The 24578-nt window shown below is 46.7% G+C and overlaps 10 protein-coding genes across 10 annotated transcripts; 4 read left to right on the forward strand and 6 right to left on the reverse strand.

Annotated features, from left to right (window-relative positions):
* Nucleotides 1–104: 104 nt before the first annotated feature.
* Nucleotides 105–1849, forward strand: Triagg1_2675 (uncharacterized protein; the record flags this gene model as incomplete). The annotated part of the gene is made up of 5 exons (XM_062896882.1): nucleotides 105–147; nucleotides 211–737; nucleotides 788–1313; nucleotides 1371–1402; nucleotides 1463–1849. The coding sequence occupies 5 exons, from the start codon at nucleotides 105–107 to the stop codon at nucleotides 1847–1849; spliced, it is 1515 nt and encodes a 504-aa protein (XP_062758292.1).
* A 462-nt stretch (nucleotides 1850–2311) lies between these two features.
* Nucleotides 2312–4090, reverse strand: Triagg1_2676 (uncharacterized protein; the record flags this gene model as incomplete). The annotated part of the gene is made up of 2 exons (XM_062896883.1): nucleotides 2312–3419; nucleotides 3477–4090. The coding sequence occupies 2 exons, from the start codon at nucleotides 4088–4090 to the stop codon at nucleotides 2312–2314; spliced, it is 1722 nt and encodes a 573-aa protein (XP_062758293.1).
* Nucleotides 4091–4619: 529 nt separating this feature from the next.
* Nucleotides 4620–5735, reverse strand: Triagg1_2677 (uncharacterized protein; the record flags this gene model as incomplete). Its single annotated transcript, XM_062896884.1, has 2 exons — nucleotides 4620–5142; nucleotides 5197–5735. 2 exons carry the CDS (start codon nucleotides 5733–5735, stop codon nucleotides 4620–4622), a joined length of 1062 nt encoding a protein of 353 aa, XP_062758294.1.
* Nucleotides 5736–6123: 388 nt separating this feature from the next.
* On the forward strand, nucleotides 6124–8082 carry Triagg1_2678 (uncharacterized protein; the record flags this gene model as incomplete). The annotated part of the gene is made up of 9 exons (XM_062896885.1): nucleotides 6124–6246; nucleotides 6298–6377; nucleotides 6451–6581; nucleotides 6631–6676; nucleotides 6736–7012; nucleotides 7085–7267; nucleotides 7320–7391; nucleotides 7439–7670; nucleotides 7727–8082. The coding sequence occupies 9 exons, from the start codon at nucleotides 6124–6126 to the stop codon at nucleotides 8080–8082; spliced, it is 1500 nt and encodes a 499-aa protein (XP_062758295.1).
* Nucleotides 8083–8688: 606 nt separating this feature from the next.
* Triagg1_2679 (uncharacterized protein) lies at nucleotides 8689–10034 on the reverse strand (the record flags this gene model as incomplete). The annotated part of the gene is made up of 2 exons (XM_062896887.1): nucleotides 8689–9543; nucleotides 9594–10034. The coding sequence occupies 2 exons, from the start codon at nucleotides 10032–10034 to the stop codon at nucleotides 8689–8691; spliced, it is 1296 nt and encodes a 431-aa protein (XP_062758296.1).
* Nucleotides 10035–11292: 1258 nt separating this feature from the next.
* Nucleotides 11293–12667, forward strand: Triagg1_2680 (uncharacterized protein; the record flags this gene model as incomplete). Its single annotated transcript, XM_062896888.1, has 4 exons — nucleotides 11293–11460; nucleotides 11515–11644; nucleotides 11704–11830; nucleotides 11887–12667. The coding sequence occupies 4 exons, from the start codon at nucleotides 11293–11295 to the stop codon at nucleotides 12665–12667; spliced, it is 1206 nt and encodes a 401-aa protein (XP_062758297.1).
* Nucleotides 12668–12854: 187 nt separating this feature from the next.
* Nucleotides 12855–15180, reverse strand: Triagg1_2681 (transcriptional regulator family: Fungal Specific TF; the record flags this gene model as incomplete). The annotated part of the gene is made up of 4 exons (XM_062896889.1): nucleotides 12855–14377; nucleotides 14462–14537; nucleotides 14587–15067; nucleotides 15122–15180. 4 exons carry the CDS (start codon nucleotides 15178–15180, stop codon nucleotides 12855–12857), a joined length of 2139 nt encoding a protein of 712 aa, XP_062758298.1.
* A 3025-nt stretch (nucleotides 15181–18205) lies between these two features.
* Triagg1_2682 (uncharacterized protein) lies at nucleotides 18206–19024 on the reverse strand (the record flags this gene model as incomplete). The annotated part of the gene is made up of 1 exon (XM_062896890.1): nucleotides 18206–19024. One exon carries the CDS (start codon nucleotides 19022–19024, stop codon nucleotides 18206–18208), a length of 819 nt encoding a protein of 272 aa, XP_062758299.1.
* A 953-nt stretch (nucleotides 19025–19977) lies between these two features.
* Triagg1_2683 (CAZyme family AA7) lies at nucleotides 19978–21587 on the reverse strand (the record flags this gene model as incomplete). Its single annotated transcript, XM_062896891.1, has 6 exons — nucleotides 19978–20419; nucleotides 20459–20664; nucleotides 20720–20838; nucleotides 20890–21013; nucleotides 21076–21099; nucleotides 21168–21587. The coding sequence occupies 6 exons, from the start codon at nucleotides 21585–21587 to the stop codon at nucleotides 19978–19980; spliced, it is 1335 nt and encodes a 444-aa protein (XP_062758300.1).
* A 1532-nt stretch (nucleotides 21588–23119) lies between these two features.
* Nucleotides 23120–24157, forward strand: Triagg1_2684 (uncharacterized protein; the record flags this gene model as incomplete). The annotated part of the gene is made up of 1 exon (XM_062896892.1): nucleotides 23120–24157. One exon carries the CDS (start codon nucleotides 23120–23122, stop codon nucleotides 24155–24157), a length of 1038 nt encoding a protein of 345 aa, XP_062758301.1.
* Between the last annotated feature and the right edge of the window lie 421 nt (nucleotides 24158–24578).

The following is a 24578-nucleotide window of genomic DNA, read 5'->3' on the forward strand; positions in this document are numbered from 1 at the left end:
TGCCCGGAGTTGTTGCTGATTGGATGACCATCAGTCAGGTATTGTCAAAATACCTGATGCATAGCCATAAAATCAGAATCAATTGATCCTCTGATTTATTCCAAATGGTTGACATTTTTGCCGGTTTGACTACACCCTGCTACGACAGTGTGTAACGGCCAATAACAATGGCTCTGCAATCGTGGCCAGTTAATCTGCTCATTGGAGCAGTCGCCTTTTGGTTGTTCAGAGGCATCGTCGAGAAAATTCAATGGGACCGGAAGAGAAGAGCGAAGCAATGTGGAGAGATCCCCAGCTATCCTCATTGGGATCCCTTCTTTGGTCTCGATGTCGTGCTCGGAATGGCCAAGTCCCTGAAGAACCATTACTTCCTGGATTGGCTCAACTGGGTGCACAAGAACCGGCCAAAGACGTTTCTCGTCAACTTTGTTGGCACTCGCTTTATTTGGACCATCGAGCCGGAGAACATGAAGAGCATGTCGGCTTTCACATGGAAGAGCTTTGGCGTGGGCCCGATGCGACGGAACAACAAGGCGACGCACCCGTTTGCCGATATTGGCGTGAATACTGTGGATGGAAAGGAATGGGAGTTTGCCCGGTTCTTGATTAAGCCGTTTTTTATGCGAGAGAAATACACCGACACGAAGAGACTAGAAAAGCACGTCGATCGCCTCTTTTCGCTTCTCCCTGAAGAAGACGGTGTGACTGTTGATGTCCAGCCTCTAATCCAACGATGGGTCAGTATAAACGCCATGCACGCAAATGCGAAAATACTAACCGATAACAGTTCCTAGACGTCGTAACTTTTCTTCTTTTCGGAGAGTCGCTCGATTCATTGGTCTATCCAGACCGCGCTCAAATTTGCTGGGCCATGGTCGATGTCTTGAGAGGATTGCGTCTCCGCTTGCAATGGTACAAGTATCTGTTCCTTTTCAAACACCAGAATTGGCTGGATTCTGTTTCAGTCGTACACAAATATGTCGATAGCCACATCACCCGCACTTATCAGGAGATGGAACAGATTGACGAACTCAAATCCAAAGGCGTGGATATCAAGGATGAGCGCACAGACTTGCTCTGGTGGATGGCTCGCAATCTCAAGGACCGAGAGGAGCTCCGTTCGCAGATGTGCTTGATCTTTGTTCCCAATAACGACACTACATCGATTTTCATTAGCCACATTATCTGGAACTTGGCACGCCACCCAGACATTTATGCGAAATGTCGTGAAGAGGTCCTCGCTTATGGAGATGGAGAATTGACGTTTGAGGCGCTGAGAGGAATGAAGTATCTGAACGGTATTCTCAATGAAAGTGAGTCACTGAATGGTCAGCACGAGATTGTGCAAGGTGGGAGCTAATGTTGAGAAGCACACCGACTGTACCCCAATGGCGTAACACAGGTAAGTCAACTCATGATTCAATCTCACAGATTGCAAACGCTAATATTTGTATGTACTTAGGTTCGCAAATGTCTCGAAGATACAGTTCTGCCCACAGGAGGCGGTCCAGACGGGAAACAGCCAATTTACGTCCGCAAAGGTGATGTCGTGCAAGTCAACAAGAACGTGCTCCACAGAGATCCCGAGATCTGGGGCGATGATGTGCTGGAATTCAACCCTGATCGATGGCGAGAGTTGCGTCCCATGTGGAACTTTGTTCCATTCGGCGGAGGCCCTCGAAGATGCCCAGCACAAATGTTGGTCACAGCCGAGGCCAGTTATGTGATTGCACGGATAGCACGGAGGTATGCTAGAATTGAATCTCGCGACCCGAGCCCTTATGTTGGAGTAATGCGAGTCGGCCCATCGAGCAAGACGGGGGTGAAGATTGCTCTTTACAGGGCTTGAGCATATAGTTGAAGGTGTAGCAAATGACAATGTAACCTTACGAGCGTAAATTTATCTATTCGGCGCATATGTTAGCGTGTCTCTGAGATCAAATTTCATACATTGCAAATTCCAAATCCCTAGGGAAAGATCAATGTTTTTATCATGACAAAGATTTATCTAGAAATGAATGTGTTGTTCGTGCAGCTTTGTGAGATTGATTAGCTGGGTGAGCTACAGGAGCAAGTGGTGATGCCGGCCAGAGACGTTAAAGACGATGACAAAAGAAAAGGCAAGACTATTGTAGTAAAACTTGAGAAATGATCAGGGCAATAAGTCTAGCTCCATTAACACCATATCACTTCAAGATTTATAGGAAGCTCTCATAACCCGGATACTTCAAGAGATTTGCCTACAGTGTTACCAGTTTCCCACAACTACCCTACAAAAAGCCTATAGCAAATGCTAACCCATCGCCATATCTTAATCATGCCCTATAGCTTTCAAGATAACTTCATAAGCGGTATCAAGATTCTCCAGCGAATTTCCGCGCCAAGAAACAAATCCATCGGGGCGCACCAGAACAATATCTGCTGACCAGATGCTATGCGCTGTTGTCTCTCCATCGAGCGATGAGATGCGAAGCGGAACCTTGAGTCGCTCGGCAGATTGTTTAAACGAATCAATCGTTTGTAGATGCTGCTGGCTGTTTTTGAATGCAATCAGGGTAAACCCTTTACCGTACTGATCGAAAATTGGTATGTTGTCTTGAAGAAACACGTGGGGCGCTCGGTAGCCAGAGGCAGTTGTGGGTATATAATGCCTTGGATCAAATTCTGGAGGTGGTGGAAGCTCATCTTGTGGTTGATCTGGCAAACAGATACTTGAGGTGTATCTGTAACCCAGCTCTACCCCCAGACTCTTGTTGTGAGCGTCGTTTGCTTGAACATATTCGTGAACGCGATCAAGCATGGCGCGTGCTTCTTCTCCGCCGGCTTGAAGCGATTTACTGGACAATTCGACTGCCTTTGGCATTGCCATTAATCTTCCGATATGGCCTTTGGCAGTTTGTAATGCTAGCAGTGCGACGGTACGGCGTTCTTGCTCGTAGGTAGTGAGAAGCCGTTGACCAGCCCAGCCGTTAACAGCCGCAGCGAGCTTCCAGCCGAGATCAAATGCTTCAGCAATGCCTGTATTCATGCCATAACCTCCCGTGGGAGGCATTTGGTGGCAAGCGTCTCCGGCCAGGAAAATCCGTTGCTTTGGACCCATGAAACCCTGAGCAATTGCTACGCTGGGATTCCACGTTGATCGTACAAGCACTTCATCGATCTTGATTGGAAATGGCTCACCAGCACCACCGAGAGTGCTGTAAACTGCATCTTCAGAGGAGAGTTGAGAGTCGTCAAAGTCGGCGGAAAGAAATCTATGAATTGTCCAAGTGTCGATCTCATCTTGCGCAATGATGGCGCCTTTCATCGAACCACCTTCCTCTACCGTCTTCGGGAAGAAGATGTGCCAAAACTGCCCCTGTTTCTGTAGACGAGTCAAATCGCGAGATTTGAAATGAACCAAAAGAGCGCGGCCAGGACTACAAGTATGAAGTGATTAGTGCCTTGGATCAGATCTTGAGGTCTTGATCACTTACAGAGGCCCGCCATCGAGACTGATTCCCAAGCTTTCCCGTACGATGCTATTCGCGCCGTCACACCCAACTGCATATCTGCTACGAAATGTCGTTTCTTCGCCCGTTTTTGCGTCAATGGCTGTCACTTCGGCACCACTGTCATTTTCTTTGGCGCTTGTTGCTTTCCAGCCAGAGCGAATGTCCACCAGCGGATCTTGAACGCACACGTTCTTCAACCATGACTCAAAAATCACCTGTGAAATGCGCATCCAGGGTTCCAAGGGAAGTGATCCATCATTTTGAGTTAGAATCTGCTCGTTCAGCTTCTCTGCACTGGGCAGATCCCATGATGACGCCGCCTTCTCGTCGTTGAGGCCCGTAGAGAAGAGACAGGTGAACGAAAATTTCGCAGGTACGGCCAACTTTCGAAGCTCTTCTGCCATACCTAGGCTTCGGAAAATTTCCATGGAACGAGAATTGGTGAGGTCCATTTTTGGCCAGGTAGTTGTTGTGTAGTGTCGCTCAAGCAACACGCTTTTGACTCCATGATGGGCCAATGTTTTCACCAGCAGCAACCCCACGGGTCCGCCTCCAACGACAAGAACGGTATCAGGAGGAAGAGTTTCGATGGCCATCTTGATCTTGTATCGATAGAGATCTAGCTCGCAAGTTCGTCAATGGGCTGATGAGTAACCCCAGACTTTATCGCGTTTAAGCAGAGGAGTTGTGGAGAAGGATCTGAATTTCCCGTCCCGGGGACGGCCTACGGACGGGGTTTTACCAGGCACCCGGACCTGAACTACACCCCTGCTCTGTATATCTCGATTACGTTGGTCTATTAAACCATTCTGGACTTTGAAGAATACTACCTACCCATACTGCACCTACAATTTTTAGTGTCATAGGTTCTCTGTCATGTCCTACCAAATCTTCTCTTTCCGGATGATGATCCGCGGCTCAACTACCCTGATGGTTATTTCGTGATTTGCCAGATCGAATGACCAATAGCAGATACAAAGGTTGACCAAGATACGAGTTATTGCGTAGATGAGTATACATTGAGAGTGCCATGATTAAACCAAGGCTCATAACTTCTTCGTAGATCAAGTAGGCGATTAATCGTTCTCAATTTATAGGATATTACTCGAAATCTTCGTCTTAAATTCAAATTGTGTAAACCAGCTTCATCGCCGAAACTTCTGCCTTGCGTACTTGTGCTATTCCATCGACAATTCTATCAAGCCCGCCAGTCATCTCCCTAAATGGATGAGGCTTGATTTGATCATTGTCTAGTAGCTCCTGTGCTGTTTTAAACCATTCATGTCCAAACGCCCGATCCTTTGGTTTCGCTTCCTTGCGATACCCAATTTGCCAATTAACTGCCTGGTTAAACATGGTCAACGTGCTTATCCAGTTTGGCTTGATGCTCCTTCGAGTGTGGCAACGGATAGGGAATGGATCCAAGCTCAGATAGTGTCCGCCTGCAGATCCAATAGCCTTGTAGCAAATGGCCATTGATGCTGTGTCGGCGATGCAATCGAGAGCGTACACCAGCGTGTTGTTTGTGAAATCACGGATTTCGCTGCCGCACGAGGGTGAATGATAGTCAAAAGTAGCGACTGCTCCGATCGATTTGACTAGATCGTAGTTCCGAGGAGAACATATGGCTATAGGCGAGAACCCGGACCTTGAATTTGGCGTTAGAGTGTGTCGCGGTGAAGCAATATGTGAGGGCACTTACATCACGGCCATCTGGATAGCCATGGTTCCCATTGCGGTACTCGCTCCGTATACCAGAAAATATCTAGATTCACTCTTCGGAGATGAAGGTGTTGGCAATTTGAGAGAGTTGTAAAGCGCCATTCCTACAGTTGCAACAGCCACTCCAAGAGTCGCCGCTGTTTGGTAAGACATTGAATCAGGAATCTTTAACACCAGGTCAGCTGGCACGGCGACAAACTCCGAGAATGCCCCATTGTCCTGGCGCTCTGGGTTATTGCCAAAGATACAAGCGCAGACTCTGTCTCCCAACTTCAGCGCCTTGGTGATGTTGCTTCCAAGTTGCACCACGGAGCCAGCAAAATCGCATCCTGACGTTGCCCCTGCTGTGGGCGAGAGCTCTGCCGATTTCCCATCTATAGGATTGATAGCCACTGCCACGACTTTCACCAAAACTTCATCATCAGCGACCGTGGGGATTGCATTGGCCAATGACACCTGGAATTGTCCAGCGCCGGTAACCTTTAGTGCTCGCTGACTGGCCGGAATGGAAACAGTCATTGTTAACCTTGTGACACTCTTGAACGCCTGCTAACTAACAACTAACATCTTCCATTTCCATTTCCAGTTCCATTTTAAAGCATGTATTTATCGATACAACTATTGATGACCGCTTGCTGTATGTCATTCGGCGGCTCTAACACGGCCTGGACGGGAATTTGCCATGTGGGCTGCTTCGCCCTTGCAGGGTCCGGGAATTGACCCTGGCCCATGTGTAAGACAGGCCTGAATCACGGAAAATTCGACGAGCTGGGGTAATCATTAACCCCGGATGAGGTTCATGTTACAATTTCTAGGTATTTTCTCCAACTTGCTGCCTTTTGCTGTCCCAGGAGAACAATCCCTTTGCGTTTCAGGTTTGCTTGATTCGCTTGATGCTTGAGCGACCATGGTAAACGCCACTTGGGCCCAAGGCCTCGATGTCGCTGGTCTTTTCACTGAACAAAAATATTCGTCGAGCATATTTCTTATTATTTTTGCATCTATTGTACATTTCATTTTTCTTCGACGAGTATGTTACACATAAGCTTAGCTGAGAGAATGACTACTTACTCGTTTATAGCCCAGTGTAATTAGAGATAAAGATGGCAAACCGATCAAAGAACTCAAGGCCAATGCTCGCGTGATGAAGTTTGCGCTCAGGTATGAGAACTCTTTCTATTGTAGAACCGTCGAGACCAAAAGTGTACGTTAAGCTAAACTATGTTTTTTACAGCGCAGAGTTGTCTAGGCAGGGTAGAGAATTGGCCGGTGATGCACCATACATGATTCACAATGGCCAGTCCAGGGAGCTTGTCATTACGCAACCGGATCACTTGAAAGACTTTTACAAGAATGACACTCAACGTAGGAGGCTTTCTACCAGCGTGTTAGCTACAACTAATTTGGTCATCAGATCACCCAAAGCCAGCCAACCTCAATATGGGCGCATATTTTGGGAGGTAAGCTTGCTTCGGTACGAGGTATTGAAGCTGTGTTTGCTAATTTTGTTTTCGTCAAGAATTTTGGGCCATGCTGTCGGTGTTCAAGCAGGAGAGCGTTGGAAAATAATCCGAAAATATTTCGACCCCGAGTTTGCCTTTCGAGTCACCGTTGAGGCTATGCCACGAACTCTTGATCTCGTGAATCAATGGGCCGACCAGCTCGCCCAACACTCAACTACATCATCGAAGCCAGCAGCGAGCAAATCATTTACTACTGATGTGCAGAGTGTCGGCAAATTTTTGCCTTTCAAAATTGTGTCTCAGCAGTTATATGGCCAGGTTTTCAACGAAGAGGTTAGTTCACTGATTTAAGAGCTACAACAGCTTCTCAATTCTAATACAATACTGACGCACCGCTTTGATTAGTTCTTCTCAAGTTTACTTGAGATGAACTCATTGCATGAGGAAATTTTGCATGATGTATTGCTAAATCAGCGTCTAACTTCAAAATTCTGGAACCTATTGCCAAGCAAAGCGTCCAAACGTATGGATGAGTATAATCGAAAATGGAAGAAGTTTAACCTGGATGCGGTTGCACTGGCTAGACAGGTACGTATCGTCTTATCTATCTTCTATCACTCACTCATAAAGTAATGAACAGCAAAACCTCGATTGCCCCCTTGAGCGAATTTACCGTGGAGTTGATCAACACAATGAGTTGGATGAACTAGAGGTATGTGCAAACCCACATACCCAAGCCTAATTGCTCACATATCCCAGTTCCTACACACCGTGGATGAAATTCTATACACCAATGTCGAAATCAGTGCTGCTGTTCTGAAAACGCTATTCACACGCTTGGCGGAAGACCAAGCATTTCAACAGTCGTTACGATCAGAAATCATTTCTCAAACAGGTGCCAAAGATTCCGATCTGGCCAAGTATGTCGCGAAAACGGATTCTTTGCTCAATTTTCTGGTCATGGAGAGCATGAGACATACGCCTGCATTCTGTGAGTTCAAGCGACTTTGATAACTCACTGATCTTCCAACTAACCAACTATTATAGGGTTTTCCCTTCCTGAGTGCACAGCTGTGGCAAAGAATATTGGAGGATATCAAGTACCAGCAAACACAGCTGTCGTGATTGATTCAGGAAGACTCAACAAAGAGGCAGTTACATGGGGTGTTGATGGTCACGACTTCCGGCCAGAGCGGTTCAAGGAGATCAGCCAAAGTAAATGTCGATACGGATTCATGAAGTTTGGTGCTGGTGGTGCTTCTGGCAGATGCCTAGGAAAGCACGTCGCCGATATTACTTTCAAGCTGACTGTCATTGTTGTTTTGAAGAAATTATTCTTAGAGGCTCCAAAAGATGAAATTCTGGCAGCGACACCAGCTGCAATTACTTTCACTCAAAATTGAGCTTACTGAGTCTAGAGAAAAGGAAATAAGAGTTGCATGGATCTACCGAATCCCTTTTGTATCTTGGCGGTTATTTAGGGTGGGACGTGGAGGATTGATTATCAGTAGTTTATTCTACATGTGAACCAAGAAAAGATCAAGAAAAGCAATAGACCAAATTCTTTCAAGGACAGCACGGGTCACTCTTACATTTCAATGGATTCTTTTCTAATAATGAAGAGGCAGCTAGTGAAATAACTAGGACACTGTACCCAAACAGAGTCTTGAATTTACTGATACCATTTCCCAAACAATATGCACATAGATTGAATCTCGTGTTATAGAATCTATTATTATCAAAGGTTATTACTTCATCTTATCTGGTAATGAAATCCGTTGATTTTTACAAATAAACATATGATCATCCTATTAAGGCCTTGGCAAAGGAGATGAGCACATGCAACTAGAGTGAAACTGGCGCAGAAGTAAAAAAAAAAAATAGTCTGTTACTATCAAGATCCCTAAAGCCTCTATAGCCCCTACATGAAACCTGCCAACGGTTTCCCTTTAAACAGGCTCAGCTATCACACATCTCAGCACGCAAGTTTTTGATATTCATAATACAACTTAATCCCTCACAACTCTCTTCGCAATCAATGGGCTTTCCGCGTTTACAGACTCGTAGTTGTTTGCATCGATGCATGCCTGTCTGGATTTGAGAACCGCAGGGCGAGTTCGCCCAATCATTTCGTCTTCATAAGCCTGGACGGCTAAACTCAACGCATTGTCCTTTTGCTGACAGACATTGTCGCTGAATAAAAGCTTGGTCAGGACTGACACATCAATCACGCCATGATTCGCCGCTTCGCCTCGAAACATAGTCATGCCGTGGGCAGCATCTCCCACGAGAGTTACCGTTCCATTGTGGTTATCCCAGCCGTTTGCTTGGGGCGGCCAGTCCTCTAGCACAATTTCCCGGAGTTCCGTCTCCTCCGGAATGTCGTTGGCGATCCCGCGGAACGGCTCTGCCCAATCACTAGCCAATGATCGAAGCCATGCCAGGCGCTGCTGGTTTGTAGCCGGCATGTCTGTTGGCTCGGCTCGGCCCAGAAAGCCGGCTCTATATGGCCAACTTAGCATAATCTGGCATGTAGCAACTTTGAGATCATCTGATGGTCGTGGCAGGTGGATAAAGGAGAACCAAAAGTAGACATTGGTCGCGGGATCGCCACCTTGAAAGAAGTGTACGTCAATCTCCTTGCAAACTTGGACCCTTTCAACGGGAAACTCAACCCGCATGCCTATTAGGCGGACTGGAAGTCGGTTATTTTGATACGTAGTCGGGCAAAGGTTGCGTCTAACTGCGGATCTAGACCCATCGCAGCCAACTATCAGGTTGCCTGTTTCGCTGGTTCCGTCGGTAAACTGGGCTGTAACTGTCGTTGATGAAGGGTAGCTGATAGTGTCCAACGCTTTCGACCACTGACAAGACATTAAAATTAACACTCAATCACAAAAGACATACGCCATACCTTGATATCAAGTCCCTCCATTAAAAGGGCTAACAATTTCTCTCTTGAGACTCTTGAAGCCGCACCAAGTGGGATTGGCCATGCCTCCTGCCTTGCCCCGGTCTTGAGGTTTAGATATTGGAAATTACCAGGTATTCCCTTCTCCGCAGCCTCAGGGTTGACCAAGCAGTCCTCGAAACGAGATATGATATCACGCGGGAGAACGTTCCGCAGATCCGTCAGGGCCCAGTGAATCGTCAGACTCCATCCACCGCCACGTGCGAACGCACGGTCGTCTCGCTCAAATATGGAGTAGCTGTACTTGACTCCTGATTGAGCGCTCTTTTCAGATTGATTGAAGTTTCGTATAGCTTGAGCTAGAATAAGACCTGTGAGGCCTGCACCAATGATCAAGATGTGAACTTGCTTCGGAGATGAAGCATTTTCCGATGGAACAGCCATTTTAATGAAGTCGAGTTTCCCGCTTTAGCGAAGAAGTCAATTTCTACAGTCCAAGGTCAATAGCTAAGTAATACCAAGTCCTTAGTAATGAATACACTAGTGAATATTGCATTCCCTTGCAGCTCTTATAACAATCTGGTGGCTCATATCATTCTGTCTATAGACTCCTAGGCTAGATTTCTAACCGTATGTTTCGCTCTAAACCAGTCCGCCTAAAAGATGCTCACTGGGGCACAATATCCCGAGCCAAGGGCGAAGTACGGGATATTCAACATAATGATCTGACGTACTTTTGGTAAATCAGACGACTTTGTCCTTGATTTTTTCGACTTTTCTAACTTGGATGTCAGCTTTAAATCAATAGTTATCCTATATTAAGGCGCCAATCCACATCGAGTAGTCCGTAACTCGTCTGGTTTCGCCGTCTAGAACACTTCCTTCAACTTTCATACTGTACGTAATGGCCGTGGATCAGTGCCTGCGTCTCAGCAATGCTAAGAAACATGCGCACATATTCACAATCCACACTGTTATTCCACCAATGGGATACTGGATCAACCTGCGCTTGGCATGCACATCGGTGGCCCGGGCTGACTTTTTCTTTCCCCAGTTGTCCACGCTTATCCCCGAAGGATTCTCCAGGGACATCTGACAACGCATGACAAGGATCCCTGCTTAGGGTCTACCGATTCCGTGATTTGATGTAGAGAATACAATACCTGGTAATATGGATTCTAATTACAAGTAATTATAATTTAATCGTTGATGCAATTACACATTGCGTTTACTTTCTTTTAGCTAATACTCTTCATAGTACCTGCCTACCTAGGTACTTATACATGTATAATTCTTTAGTACTTTAATCTTACTTCGCACCTACGGAGTAGACATCTAGTAGTATACCTGGTTCGGCCTAGTATACATCCCGGAGTAGCAGTGAAAATGCCGGCAGTGAAATGTCCATGTCTCGGCCATCCTTGGAATTCCCGGTTGATCAGCCTGTGCTCGGGAATCAACGGACTACTACGCAACTTGCTCTCTCCGTAGCCAAGCAGTCGATGATGATGCCGGAGATTAAGTGCTACTGCTACCAAAAGCAGAGGCGGCTCGGAAGTTACAGAAGTAGGGGATTTCGACAGGAATTCTTTATCTAGTATTGAAGGCGCATTAAGTAGTGTATTGCAAGAAACTTCTTAGTTACAGTCTTTTGCTAGGTTCTTTTTTATTCCAAGTTATCATTTGCCTTGGTGATACAGAAATGGCCAACGTCAACGTGAAAGAGCTAATCGCTCAGGTCAATGCGGCCGCTCAGCAGGGTGCATCTGGTGTTGACGACGGCGAAAGGAAGCAACTGTTGGCGGCGGTTGATAAACTGAGGGCCTCATATGAAACTCCATTTGAAACAACGATAAGAGTCGTTTTCTCAGTATGTTTGTCGTAAAACGGTAATTTACAGGCAATGAAACTGACAGTTACATAGGGTCATCAAGCCATCGCCATTCGCCTTGCAGTTGACTCTGGACTATTCGATGCTGCTGCGAAGCAACCTCAAGACAACATCACCGTCAAACAGCTGGCGAAAGTCACAGGCGTTGATGAGCTGTTAGTTAGTAAGTGAACACACAATCCTCTGTGCATTCAATGGGCCATCAGAACTAATATTTCATAGCACGCTTTGTCCGATTTTTGACTGCGATGAATGTTTTTAAAGAGCCAGAGCCCGGTCGATTCGTAGCAACACCGCTCTCCGCTTCCTATGTTTCATCATCGCCTCTTTCAGCAGCCGTTATCCACATGTAAGTATACTCAACTGCTCACCAGATCAAAGACATGCTAAACTTTGCGTTTACAGCACCCATTTTCTCGTCATTGCGTCACAACTCCCTGAGTATTTTGCGGAGAAAGGGTGGAAAAGCCCACACGATGTTTACGACGGCCCCTTTCAATTTGCCATTCGTACCAAGGACAACTACTTCGAATTTCTGGGCTCCAAACCCTATTACCAAAAAGCTTTCAACACTGTCATGACAATCTCTCATCGCAGAAAAGGCCGCAACTGGTTTACCTTCTTCCCAGTCGAAGAGAAGCTTGGAGGTGTCAGCCCCGATCAAACTCTGCTTGTCGATGTTGGCGGAAGCCAAGGTGGAGATATCACTGCGTTCCAGAAAGCATACCCCAATCTGTCTGGAAAGCTCATTCTGCAGGATCTTCCAGTAGTGATTGATGATATCAAGGAGCTGACGGCAGGGATTGAGGCTCAAGGCTATGACTTCTTCAAAGAGCAGCCTGTCAAGGGCGCCAAGAGCTACTATCTACGAACCGTGCTTCATGATTGGCCTGACAAGCAGGCTGTTCAAATCCTGGAAAGAGTCAGAGAAGCTATGACACCGGAATCAATTCTGCTTATCAACGAAACAGTCATTCCAGAGTCCAATGCCTCCCTCTCCTCTGCAACTGCCGATTTAATCATGATGGTCTCATTTGGGTCTCTGGAGCGCACAGAGAAGCAATTCGCAGACCTCTTCAACAAAGCTCAGTTGGAACTTGTAAAGGTCTGGAATCCCACGGATTTTGAGGGCGCTTCAGATATTTCAGAGCAGGCTAGCTTGCTGGAGGTCAGGCTTCGAAGGTGATTAGCCTGCGGTAGCCGGGGTTCAATGTAGCCAAGTGCTACATATCTAGGTAAATGCGAGTTCACACACCGGCTTAGATTAAGATAAATATTGCGTATCATGAGTGAATTCAACAAGTAAATGCGATCAAACTTTTTTTGACGAATCTAGAAAATATCTGATTCTATATGTTCGCGTAGTCGTGGGCTCATTCAAATAGCATAATGGGCGCATTAACTACAGTATCCCACAGGTCGGTTCCACTATCGTAATCTGGAAACTCGAGCCCATGACGACCGATGGAGATGTCAAGGCGATTGTCATGCCCTTCCTCTCTATATCCGGATTCTAAAACCTTATAACAGAACAATAAACTATTCCTAGCTGCCTCCATGATGCTCTTATCAATAGGCTTTTCCTCTGAAACAGATTTTATATGTGCTAGTGAACAGGAAAATAACACCAAGGGTTCCACCGCTGTGTCGCCAGCTCGAAGACAGCTCCTTGCGGTATCAATAGCACATTGGATAGTTTGAGTCAATTCACTTCGTGAGAGACTGCTGATAAGTGGAAACGGGCTCTCCGTGATGTTATTGATAACATCAGCACAGACATGAGCCGTTGCCTCCCATAAGAAGCTAATAATGATGCTGGATCCAGATATAATGAGTAAAGAAAAGTCATCCTCTGGCATGGCGTGACTATTTTGCTGGCTTGATAACAAGTATTTGAGCAGAAACAGAGAAGTTTCGGTTGCGGCTTTATGCGAAAAATAAAACAAGGGGTCAAATTTCGCTTTGGAAGCAAAACTTCCGTGTAGAGCCAAAAGGCAACGCCGAATAAGACTGCTGTGTAGTTTCTTCTGAAAGTCAGACGGCACTGCGCTACCTGGCGCGGCTCCTGTCGTAAAGACCTGGAGGTCCTTCTCCTGGGATCGGCACATAGCCTCAAGGTCAGCGCTAAGCTTCAGTGCCTCATGATAACTCAGTTCCGGCTGCAAGCTACTCAGAAACTGCGCAATACGCATCCTTAAACGTATCGTCTTCATCAAAAAAATCGACATTGTACTTTCAGTGAAGCCGCTCGTTTCAGTTGCGGGCTCTAGATGACCCTCCTCGTGGAGATCGACATCGTTAAAATTGCCCGGCGGTAGACAATCATATGCGTCGCCCGAAATCGACATCGGAATGCCCGAATCGAGCGACGATTGCAAACAGTTCTCCAACACGGCGGCCCATAGTCGCCTCCTTCTCTCGGCTTCGAGTTGCGAAAGGTGAGGGAAATGAATGCTAGGTTCCTTATGCAGCTGTAGTCTCAACGCCATTCTCAGCGGAAAGTCCACCGAAATCCAGTCCAGCTGTGAAGTTACCAAATCTGTTTTCCGTGCAGTGATCAATAAACAAGATACTTCCAGCATATCCAGGTCTACTCCCCGTACGTCAAAAGCCCTCATCAACCATGCCTGAGCATCGTATGTCCATGTCGAAGCCATAGACCGGAGCTGCGGATCGTACGCGTCGTTGTAGCCGATAAAACAAGTTCCAATGGCCAGGACCAGGATCAGCTTGCGCAAAAACACATCCGAAGTTCCCCAAGGGTTGATCCAGTACGACTCATATTCTGCTTTGAAGGAAGGAATATGAAGTATACGAATCGTAGACTCAAATGTGCGGAGATAGTTTTGCACGAGTTTGTCACAAGTGCTGCGTCGGGGCAACTTGATAGGTCCATCTATAAGTGAAGAAAGTCGTGCTCGCTTGGATGAGCGCATAGATTGGATGCTACGTGCATAGTGGTAACACTTCTCGAGCATACCCCGGACTTCTGCGAATTCTCCAGTTGAATCAGTCATCTGATCGTTCATGGAGCTGAATAGTCCCAACCGGTCGAGCTTTAAGACGTTAGCAAACTGGATACCCGGTCTAGAATTGTCAACATACGCCGGTAATTGTATGCTCTTTGAAGTGTTTCGTGCAACCTGTCGCAGGCGAGTCTGCTGGCGGGGATACTGCAATGAAACGCTGGCTATCATCTTGCTGGGCGTCCAAAAAGAGGAGATCGGGGCTACTGAAGTTGGGGTCACTGCTTGTCAATATGTTCGATGGGTTCTGAGTTCCCACACTCGATGATGACCGGTGCGTATCGACTAGAATAGCGCTCTTTGGCCTCGATTCTTCACTAAATCCAGAGCTCGGGGAGGTCCTCTGATCTATAGGTAGGCCAACAGATCCTGTCAAGTTGGCACCCTGGAACGAGTTGTGAAGGAATTGTTGAGCCGGCGCCGGAGGGGCGGGCGCTGGAGTTGGGCCGCTTTGCGAGAAGGACGGTGGACGATAAAAGCATGTCAGGGCGGATTGATAACAGGGGCCACAAGGCTTAGCACGGTCACACTTGACCTTCCGTCGGCGGCATTCAACGCAACTAATTCTGTCAGTTGCGTGAATAAGGTGCGCGTGTGTGTTGAAACATTCTTACGCTACAGCTGGTCTCCGGCGTTTGCGTGGTGGGTTTTCAATGTAAGGCAAGTCTACCATATTTTCTGCCGGGCAAATGGCGAACAAATGATTAGAAGCTAAATCACCACGACTACAGATGAGACAAGAACTGTTTTATACCCAAAGACCCTTCAGTATTGGTTACATAAATATGAACACCTATGCACGACTCGACGCTGTCTCGTTTACACGTGAAAACTCGGAACCCCGAAAAAAACATTTCATAATAATTGCTCTTGTATTCGTACTGACATGCAAGGGTAAATAGTCTACGGAGGATCAATATTTACAAGGGTGCACACATGCCACCAAGGACTTAAGTAGGAAGGTCTTTTGCATTAAGGCTTAGCGACTCGGCTGACATTTGATGTTTTACATATTCATGACTTCCAGTTGTTTTACAATTTTACAACAGATACCAAAATTACAGGCTTTCATGAGCACCATATTCATCCGGCATTTGATATTCCTCGTATAGACTTTGATAATTAATGAAACTTGACATGTATTGATCTGCTACATACTAGTAAACGGCATTATGACAGACTGGTTCAACGGCAAATTGTTTAATGGCCGGCCATGACACCCGGTACCTTCTGTTTTTGGATTCGTATTTCCGTTACTCCATAGCATCTGGCGTAAGCGTACAAACCCACGAGGTTTCCTTCCTAATGGAATGATGAGTGCAGATCAAGTTTTGCTTATATTAACGGTTTCCTCGGCCAATATGCACGGATGATCTTCTTAGAGCTTGTTCCCTCAGGAGTAGCTTGGCGGGGTCCGCTTTCACCAAGCGAATACTAACAAGTATGACAGTTGGTTATCGCCAAGATCGCCGACTATTTTGGCCAAGACGACATTATTCCTTTTCAGTATTTAAGCTTACAAATTTTGCCACCAGTAGAAGCGTCAAATGCACCATAGAAGACCGCCTGAAATTGGGAATTCGTAAAGGCCAAGCAGGCGGACATTCTGGAAGAGTCTTGGCCTTCCACCCATGTCATATACGCAGCAGATGGGTATCTGTCTGACCACTGAGGGTTGCTGCATAGCCAGCAAAGATGCAACACACCAACTCTATCTGGAATGTCTTGGCGATTGATAAGGACCGTGGAGAGCTGGGATTGGACTTTAGCTGTGAGTTCCTTTTCTCCGCAAGCCACTTACCACAGCTTACATTCATTAGCCTACTCGTAGTTGATTATCCATATTGAGCCATTGACAGTACTATTTCGCTTAGATATGCTACTTTCGATGCTGTGCGTTTTGAAAGCTTTGAAAGCCTATTTGGCGCAAGCAAATGATCCTCCACTAATGAGTTAGTACTATACGACGATTTGAGGTGAAAAATAGCATGTCCGGATCTTAGACGAGACAAAATATCTCTCCTTTCTACTATACCCCTGGTCCTCTAGCAATCCCTGGTCTTTGACAGTGCTTTGCTTTAGCCTCAATTAAATCGGGGAAGTCGTGGGTTCACTAAGCGTCCATCTAGGCCCAGGCCGACATGTGGCCAGCAATCTTACGGACATTCCACCGAGCATCCATCGTATTACGATCTAGCGGGAATCGAGCCATCCGTAAAGATGACAGGACGGGAGGAGATTATAAGGCCGTGCTAAGCTTCGTGTGTTCCTCGATCTGTTTAGTCCTCGGTTAATTCGTTTTCTGACAAGGATTACGAAAAATTGCGAAGCAGTTGGGCAAAGTTTTTCCACTCCTTGCAGGTCGAGCCGAGCATGAAACACTGCCTATACTGTCTGCTCTAAACGATTTAATCCCTTTTAAGACTTGTGTTTATTCCTCAAACAATAAGTCATCACGCCATGTTACCTGCTTCATCAAACCTTGTACCCCGTGCCCCGTGCCCCTGATTTTGGGTAAAGCTCGATCCAGGGTAGCGGTAAATGTGTATTTTTACAAATAATATTAGACAAATATCAGAGACGTCATGAATCATTGAACCCCTAATACGGAGTAAAGTATGCATAGGGCTACTGAATGGTATGGCAGTGCTTACGAGCTTTTCTTGAGAACTTTTGCAATAGGATCTCGAAGACTCCACCCGCCATCGCCCCCGGCATAAGAAATCTAGCGCTTCTGGGTAGCCCAAGCCAGATCTATAACCGCGAGATATAAAAAACAATCCATGGATGTTTGGATTCATTTTTACTGGGTGTAGCGCGTTCATAACAATTACGTATTCTTACATTGAATCAACACCGATGGATCCACAGCCGATAGCCGAATGTTACCGAAATATCATTGTCTCGTACAAGTAAACCAATAGGGAGTGCCTAATAGTTATTGGCTTATATTTACGAGTTGGTTTAGCTTAAAACTGTGCCCATGACGTTTGTTCCAAGAATATATTATTGTAGACAGTTAGGAAAGCCTCCAATCCACCTTGATAATATCCCCTGCCTGTTCAGCCACGACACACACCAAGCTTTGAATGTTGCCCTGGACGTGCAATGGGAGACTACTGATGTTAATAACCCTCGAACTCCCCATTTTACCTCGGGATCTTAAAACATGTTTTGATCGGATGCCACTGTGTCCCTAGGGGCTCCTTTATTAGCTCTGTGGTCCCCCTCCTTTATGAAGTGTCCATGACCCAGTTTGACTCCACCACCCTTGAGCTTCGAAGCAAGAGGATCAGAGTGGATGATCCTTTTCATATTTCTAAGGCGTCTTACTAAAACTTGAAGGGATATAAGATGCGATAGGCACCTTGGCACCGAAGATTTATGATGAAATGCTCGGTTACATCCCTAGATTTGTAATGTAGATAGATACAAGAAAGAAGGGATGTTGCGAATTCAGCAGAGTTATGTAATTACACGGATCAAGATGCGTGTATGTGCTGACACCGCTTTCGAGTACGTGTAAGTTGCTCTTTCCAGAGAATACCTAGATGACAGTAAGGGTGGCATGATTTTAGTAATGTTGCATATATTGTAACAGTTTATACAGATCTTCTAGGTTTCGAGATTCTTGGACTAAGTTTAGGAGCTTGTATTGCCTGTCTGTATAATGACTAGCTTGAAAAGTCATCGGTAACTTATTGTGCTGGCATGCTCGTATCTTGGCACCCAGAAATAATCCATTCTCCGTCTTTCTTTACCAGCGTGAAAATGTTGACGCCCTTATTGACCGTCTGGCCGTTTATGTCAATCACAAATGGCGTCCACGCAAAAGCAAAGTCTCCGCAGATTCGAGTTTCGACGTCAAACAAGAGTTCGCGAATTCCTGGTGGTGCCTTATCCATGATTCCTTTCAGAATCACCAGCAGTTCGGCCCACTTCGAGGTTTTCAACATGTTGTCGTTTCTTCTAGAGTTTGTGATACCGCTATCCATCACTAAAACGGAGGGTATTTGTTCCCACTCGCCCTTAGTCATATTATCCAAAAAGTAATCGATTGGTTTCATAACCTCGGGGCTGACCGTTTGCAGGACAGGAGAGCCCTCCGGGCCTTCAGGAAACTGGGTATCTGCAATTCCAGAAATCTTCCAACCATCCGCAGTCTTATGCAGCCCAAAGAGGTTGATTCCACGGCTGATTTCTTTGTTGTCGACTAATACTTGATAGCCGGCCCAGACAGCCGCCAGATCCTCGTGAATCCAGACCTCTGGGCCTGGTTCTGCAAGCCGTTCTTCAAATTTACTCGCAAGGTCGCCAAAGCTTTTAGTCACCTTGTCTTCAACTCGAGTAACCAGATCTCTGAAGCGACCGACCCAGAACTCATCTGGATGAGATAAGACGCACCACCCGTCTGGCAAAACATATTCAAGAGCTTCACTGAAGGGGGGTTGCCTCAATGAGATTGAGTTCAAGAACTTCTGAACTGTGGCCAGCACTGCTTCCTTTTCGTCGGCCATCTTGTTAGTGGTGTTGCAGAATTGATAGATGAGTTCCTAGTCGGTTCAAAGGAAAAGCTAGCGAAGACGTCTTGGATTTAGACAAAGATCGGTCGAAGTTCTACTTGTGCAAGATAGAGAGTGAAGCAGTGAACATAAAGCAAGATTTAAGGCCACATCATCCGACTGTCGCTAGGTGACTTTAGCGGGGGAACAACGCGGCTATAGTCTCATGCAGAAACCTCGCGAAAACCCAAAAACAATGCAGGGGTATAGAGCTACAGTGGCATCGGAATTATGTGACCATATACCTAATACGGAGTGCAAGCTGGAGTAATATCATATAGTCCAGCCTATTAACAACGCCACTGGAGCGTAGCGCACACAAAGGCGTCGCAACTTGAGTTCGTGAACTTCACATCTCCAACAGTGGAGTGTAATGCCTAGGGCTTATTGCACTAGTTACCGCTCAGTTTCTCAGCCCACCTTCACTCCGCTGACTTACAGGAATCAAATAACTAGATTGTTGATCCGTCGTAAGCAGACAGGTTTGTCGGTGAGCACAAAATATGCCGCATAGACGTGGCATGTACCAACATGCGCCTAGAGTGTCTTAGCTGCGTTAATTATGGCTAGAATGAATTTTGATGAATTCTGGTTCGGGTATCCGGTCAAGTGCCGAGCCATACGTTTGTTGGACATTGTTACACAGGTTGAATTGTATATACCTGCTGCGCTAAACAAATGGCCCGTAGAACGAATGTTTTTGTCTAAGCAAGGCCAATAGAGAAAAGTCCATCTGCCTCCTTCTTGCGCCCTGGGGGGGCATTTTCTATGGTTAGATACTGTTTCTTGAAAGCAGCATATTAGCTACAAAGGAACTCGTAGTCCGATATCATGATTCTGTACTTCAAGTTTGGAGAAGATAGTTTGCATTTCAAGACTATTTGCATACTAATATATGTACCGCATCATCAAAAACTGGTTCGAAGGCCATTCAGCCCGCTCTTATCGCCGGCATCTAAAAACCCAGCAAAACGTCCAGCAGGATCATATTTCCTACGCAGAGCCATGACTTTTTCACCCTTTTCTTCGCTCCAATGCTTCGCCTCGCGCCTCTGGAAGTCAAAGTCCGACAACAAGGAGCCAACACTGTGCGGCTTGAAGCTATTGATGGTTTTGTCTACCCACTGAATGTGCTCTTCATCATCTTCCGCATTCTGCCAACCGCAGTAGAGAGAGACGTAATGTTTAGTCTGCAGAGAAAAGGCAGGGTCGCCTTGAACGGGCCGCTGAGAGCTCGTAATGGGCTGGTAGAGCATTGTGGTTGTTTTCCCTGGAATAGTGCGCCCCGGTTCAGCGAGCAATGCGCCCAAGTCGGCATCGTTAGAGAGCCAAACAGAGTCTACACAGTACCTGTAATTATCAGGTAGCGTGCTAGTTTGGAAGGCATACTCTGCTTTGAAAGAGGTCGGGACGGCAATCTCCTCGATCAGAGCTCCGGCGGGTTGGTCGGCCTTCAGCGGCTGCAAGGCCTGTTTAGCCTCCTCAGAGCTTCCCTTGAGGCTGATGAAGAGTACAGCTATGACCGGTGCCGGACTCCTAGGAGGGTAAAGGACAAAGCTCGAGACCTCGGTGTCAGTATCGAACTCGTCGCAGACCTTGGTTAATAGTCAATGAGTGGCAAGTTTAATACCTTTGAGAGTTGACGCTTACCTTTGTAACCCAGTTCATAATGTTTGGTATCTCGGTGACAGGCCACGCGAGCAGAGTGCGATATACGGCGGTGAACGGCCTAGTTTGCAAGGAAAAGCTCGTAATGATGCCCGGAAATCCTAACAACAAAGCTTAGCAACAAATAACAGATGGTGAGATGATATGGATACCTGGACCACCGCCGCGAGCAAGCCAGAAGAGTTCTTCGTTTTCGACGGCGCTACAGTGAATTTCGTTGCCGTCTTCTGTCACGACATCAATCGCCACCATCTGTTCAATACTGTGTCCCCAATTCTAGTTGTAGGTGAGATAGGGATGTCCTAATAGTCGCTTTGAGTCTCTATTGGATCCCTTACCTTTGCATTCCACCCTTGGCCGCCCTATTATCGCCATGTTAGCTGTACTAGCGTCATACTTCATATCAATCATTCATCCGTGAATCGCTTACTCCTAGCAGAAACCCTCCCATAGCCACATCCCCACAATGTCCGGTAGCGAAAAATCGGCCTCGCGCATTAAGAAACTCCATCAGGTCCGCGCTCGTCGTGCTCGGCGAGCATGATACAATCTTGCTCTTCTCGTCATATTCGATGAACCTAAAGTCGCCTAGATCAACGAGGATAGCATCGTCGCGTACGCTCCAGATTGCCCAGCTGTGACCGCCACTGCGAACAGAGACTCTACATCCTTCCTGGTTTGCGAGCTGAACTGCAGCCTTGACGTGCTCAACGCTTGAGGCGTTGATAACAGCTCGAGGAATGCGGGAACTTTCTCGCCGATGGTTGAATACTCGGCGCCAGACAGCTTCGTTAAAAGCTTTTGGTTCAGTTGTTTCCCTGCGCAAGATGGGGAGTTTGGAGGTGGCCATGGCGTGTGAACAGAGTTATCTAGCCCGAAGATCAAGAGGTTGGTCTTTGTTTAGGAACCTATTTGGTTCCTTTCTGGGGGGTTGGAGGGCTCGGTATGCATGGAATGAGACTTGATCTTATATTGTCTGGACAGCGACGTCATGCTGATGCTGCGAGGATCTAGCAATACCTTCAATGTGCCTAGCTAAGCGTACGCCAACGTTTAATGCGAGGGACAAAGCTTACTGGTATCGGGCTTGCGGACCTAAGCATCAAAACCCATTGGCTTAGTGATTATAGCCTATAATTATAGCCCAGTAAGGGATCGCGCACCAGTTGACTGGTGTTTTTAGCTTACGAGTGCCAAGTCAAGAAACTTTGATTGGTCTCTAAAAGTAGAATTGATGGGTGCGATTGCTTAGCAACTTTTACTTAAGCCGTGGCTCGAAGGATTCCATGCAATCCACTTTGAATGTTCGATCAATGCTACGCGGTTACATATTCAGAAGGAGCAGGAAGCCACTCTCAAGGTGACTCAAGTGGAGGCTACCCCGGAATCTGCGTGGAGTATCGTATCCATGTGCAGACCACTAACGATTCTCTTATGACATGAAACTTTCCGTTTTTGGCTCACAGGGTCCGGGCGGAGACAACCAGCCGGCGCATTCACTATCAAGAAGCCTTGGTGTTGGATCCAGAAAAGAAGGTAGAGCGTCAAATCAAGATGCCCTGTTCAAAGACGATCTACATCTATTTACAGCTCGTTTTCTTACATTGAAATCGTTTGCCAATTCTGGAGCTCTAGAGTCCACCAAGGTGCGATATGCAGAGCTAGTTTTACCATGTTACATTATGATTAGTTTTGTAACCAGACTCTGTACACTAAATATATACTTAGGCGGACAAAGCTGAGTATTAGTATTCCCTCTCCTGGGACAACAACGACAGACGAACCATTGAAATGAGCAGCTTGAGACGGAAATCACAGCATGTCTATACCCATGCAGAATTTCACAAGCAAGGAAGATCCTGCTAGAATCAGACTGGCCTATAACTATTCGGAACCTTGTGTTCGTTAGAACTCATTGTCTGCTCTAGATGCTACTATGTGAACCACTCACTTTATTTACCTAGTAGTAACCATTGATGACACAGGTCACACCGCAGAGCTTCATTCTCCAACCCGGATTTAATGGTACAACGCCAAGCTTTAATACCGGATCAACGACAACCATCAGTGTAGGGGTGCAAAAGCTTAGTCCCTCTGATGTATCATTGGAGTTCGGCGAGAAGGATCACATCCCCACAAAGAAAGGAAATGCCTCTAGCATCGGGGTTTATGGACTTAAGTGAGTCAAGGCTTCAGATGCAGGAGGTTACATGCAAGCAACTCCATCATGATGTACACTTATTATTTAAACGAGTTTCATCCACAGCTCTAGGACTATTGTATTTTTTCTTTCGCAGGCTTCCCCGACACAGGTCAACTCGTCTTTTGAGCCCAAACCCATCCCCAACAACAACCAAAACGTCCGTCCGTCCAACCTCCAACATGAACACCGAACACGATGCCGCTATTCTCCCTCAACCGGGTGGCCCCTTGTCTATCGGCAAGCGTCCCACCCCTGAGCCCGGGCCAAATGAAGTGCTTATTGAAGTCATGGCCGTCGCCTTGAACCCCTGTGATTATTACCAGCGAGACCATGGCATGCCTCCGGTACCAATCTATCCTGCCGTCCTCGGATCCGATACGGCTGGTGTTGTCGCCAAGCTGGGCTCAAATGTCACTACGGTCCCTGGTCCCGGAAGCCGAGTCATTGCCTTTGCCTCGTCTTTCTATCAGAACGGCTCCCCCGACCACGGGGCTTTCCAGAAGTTCACTTTGGCACAATCTGAAGCTATCACTCCCCTTCCAGACCTTCTCTCATTCGAGGAAGGCGCCGTATTCCCCATGGCCGTTGTGACGGCGCTGACGGCGTGGACCTCGATTGGCATTCCGCTCGATACGAGATACACTCCCGCAGACAAACAAGCTGTCCTGATCTGGGGCGCATCCAGCAGTGTCGGCACGTTTGCCGTCCAGTCAGCCAAGGCTCTCGGCTTTACCGTCTATGCCACGGCAAGTCCCGGCCACCACGATCTTGTCAAGAAGCTCGGCGCGGATGCGGTCTTCAACTACAAGGCCAGTGATGTCGTCTCTCAGATCATCGACACCGTAAAGAAGGATGGGGTGCAGCTGCACACGGCACACTGCGTGGTGGTTGGAGCTCTGAAGCCCACATTGGATGTCCTCAAGGAGACCAAGAGCGATGCTCTCGCCAAGGTAGCACATTCGCCCGTCCTCCCCGAAGGTCACCCGACCCTTGACAACACGCAGATCACTTTCAACTTTCCCTCCATGGACGAGGTTTTAAGGAGCAAACACTTCTATGAGGTTTTCCATGGCTGGCTTAACTCCGGTCTCAAGTCTGGAGAAGTTGTTCCCAGCCCCAACATCCAAATTGAGGGTGGCGGCCTGGGCGGAGTGCATACAGCACTAAACAAACTGAGGCAGGGAGTCAGTGGCACAAAGATTGTTGTCCCAATCTAGTGGAACTTTTCTTGCTTATGTCTTTGTCCCGACTCGGTTATCTCATGGATGCGAAATGTCATGCCAATGAGTAAGCTCCGCTGTCATTAGCTTAGATAGTCAGCTAAATTAGGATACAAAGCTTTATGAATTAAGAATTCAACAGCAGCATTTTCTTTAACCATATGCAGATCGGACTTGGAAAATAGCCATAGAATCCTTAAAACTCTTTCTACTCACAGTGGCCTTGGAATACAGCCCATATAACGGTCACACATACATCCGGGTTACTGCCATTGACCCAGATACATGTAGCCATCATTAGCGTCTTGCTTTGCAATAATCCATATTAGCGAGTGCATTAGAATACCAAACAAGTCCATATCATCATCCATACAGCTAATGAAATATAATTTGCCATCAAATGCTCTACAACTCAAAG

The sequence above is a fragment of the Trichoderma aggressivum genome, assembly GCF_033847375.1.
Source record: "Trichoderma aggressivum f. europaeum strain CBS 100526 chromosome Unknown scaffold_007, whole genome shotgun sequence".
NCBI classification, from domain to species: Eukaryota; Fungi; Ascomycota; class Sordariomycetes; order Hypocreales; family Hypocreaceae; genus Trichoderma; species Trichoderma aggressivum.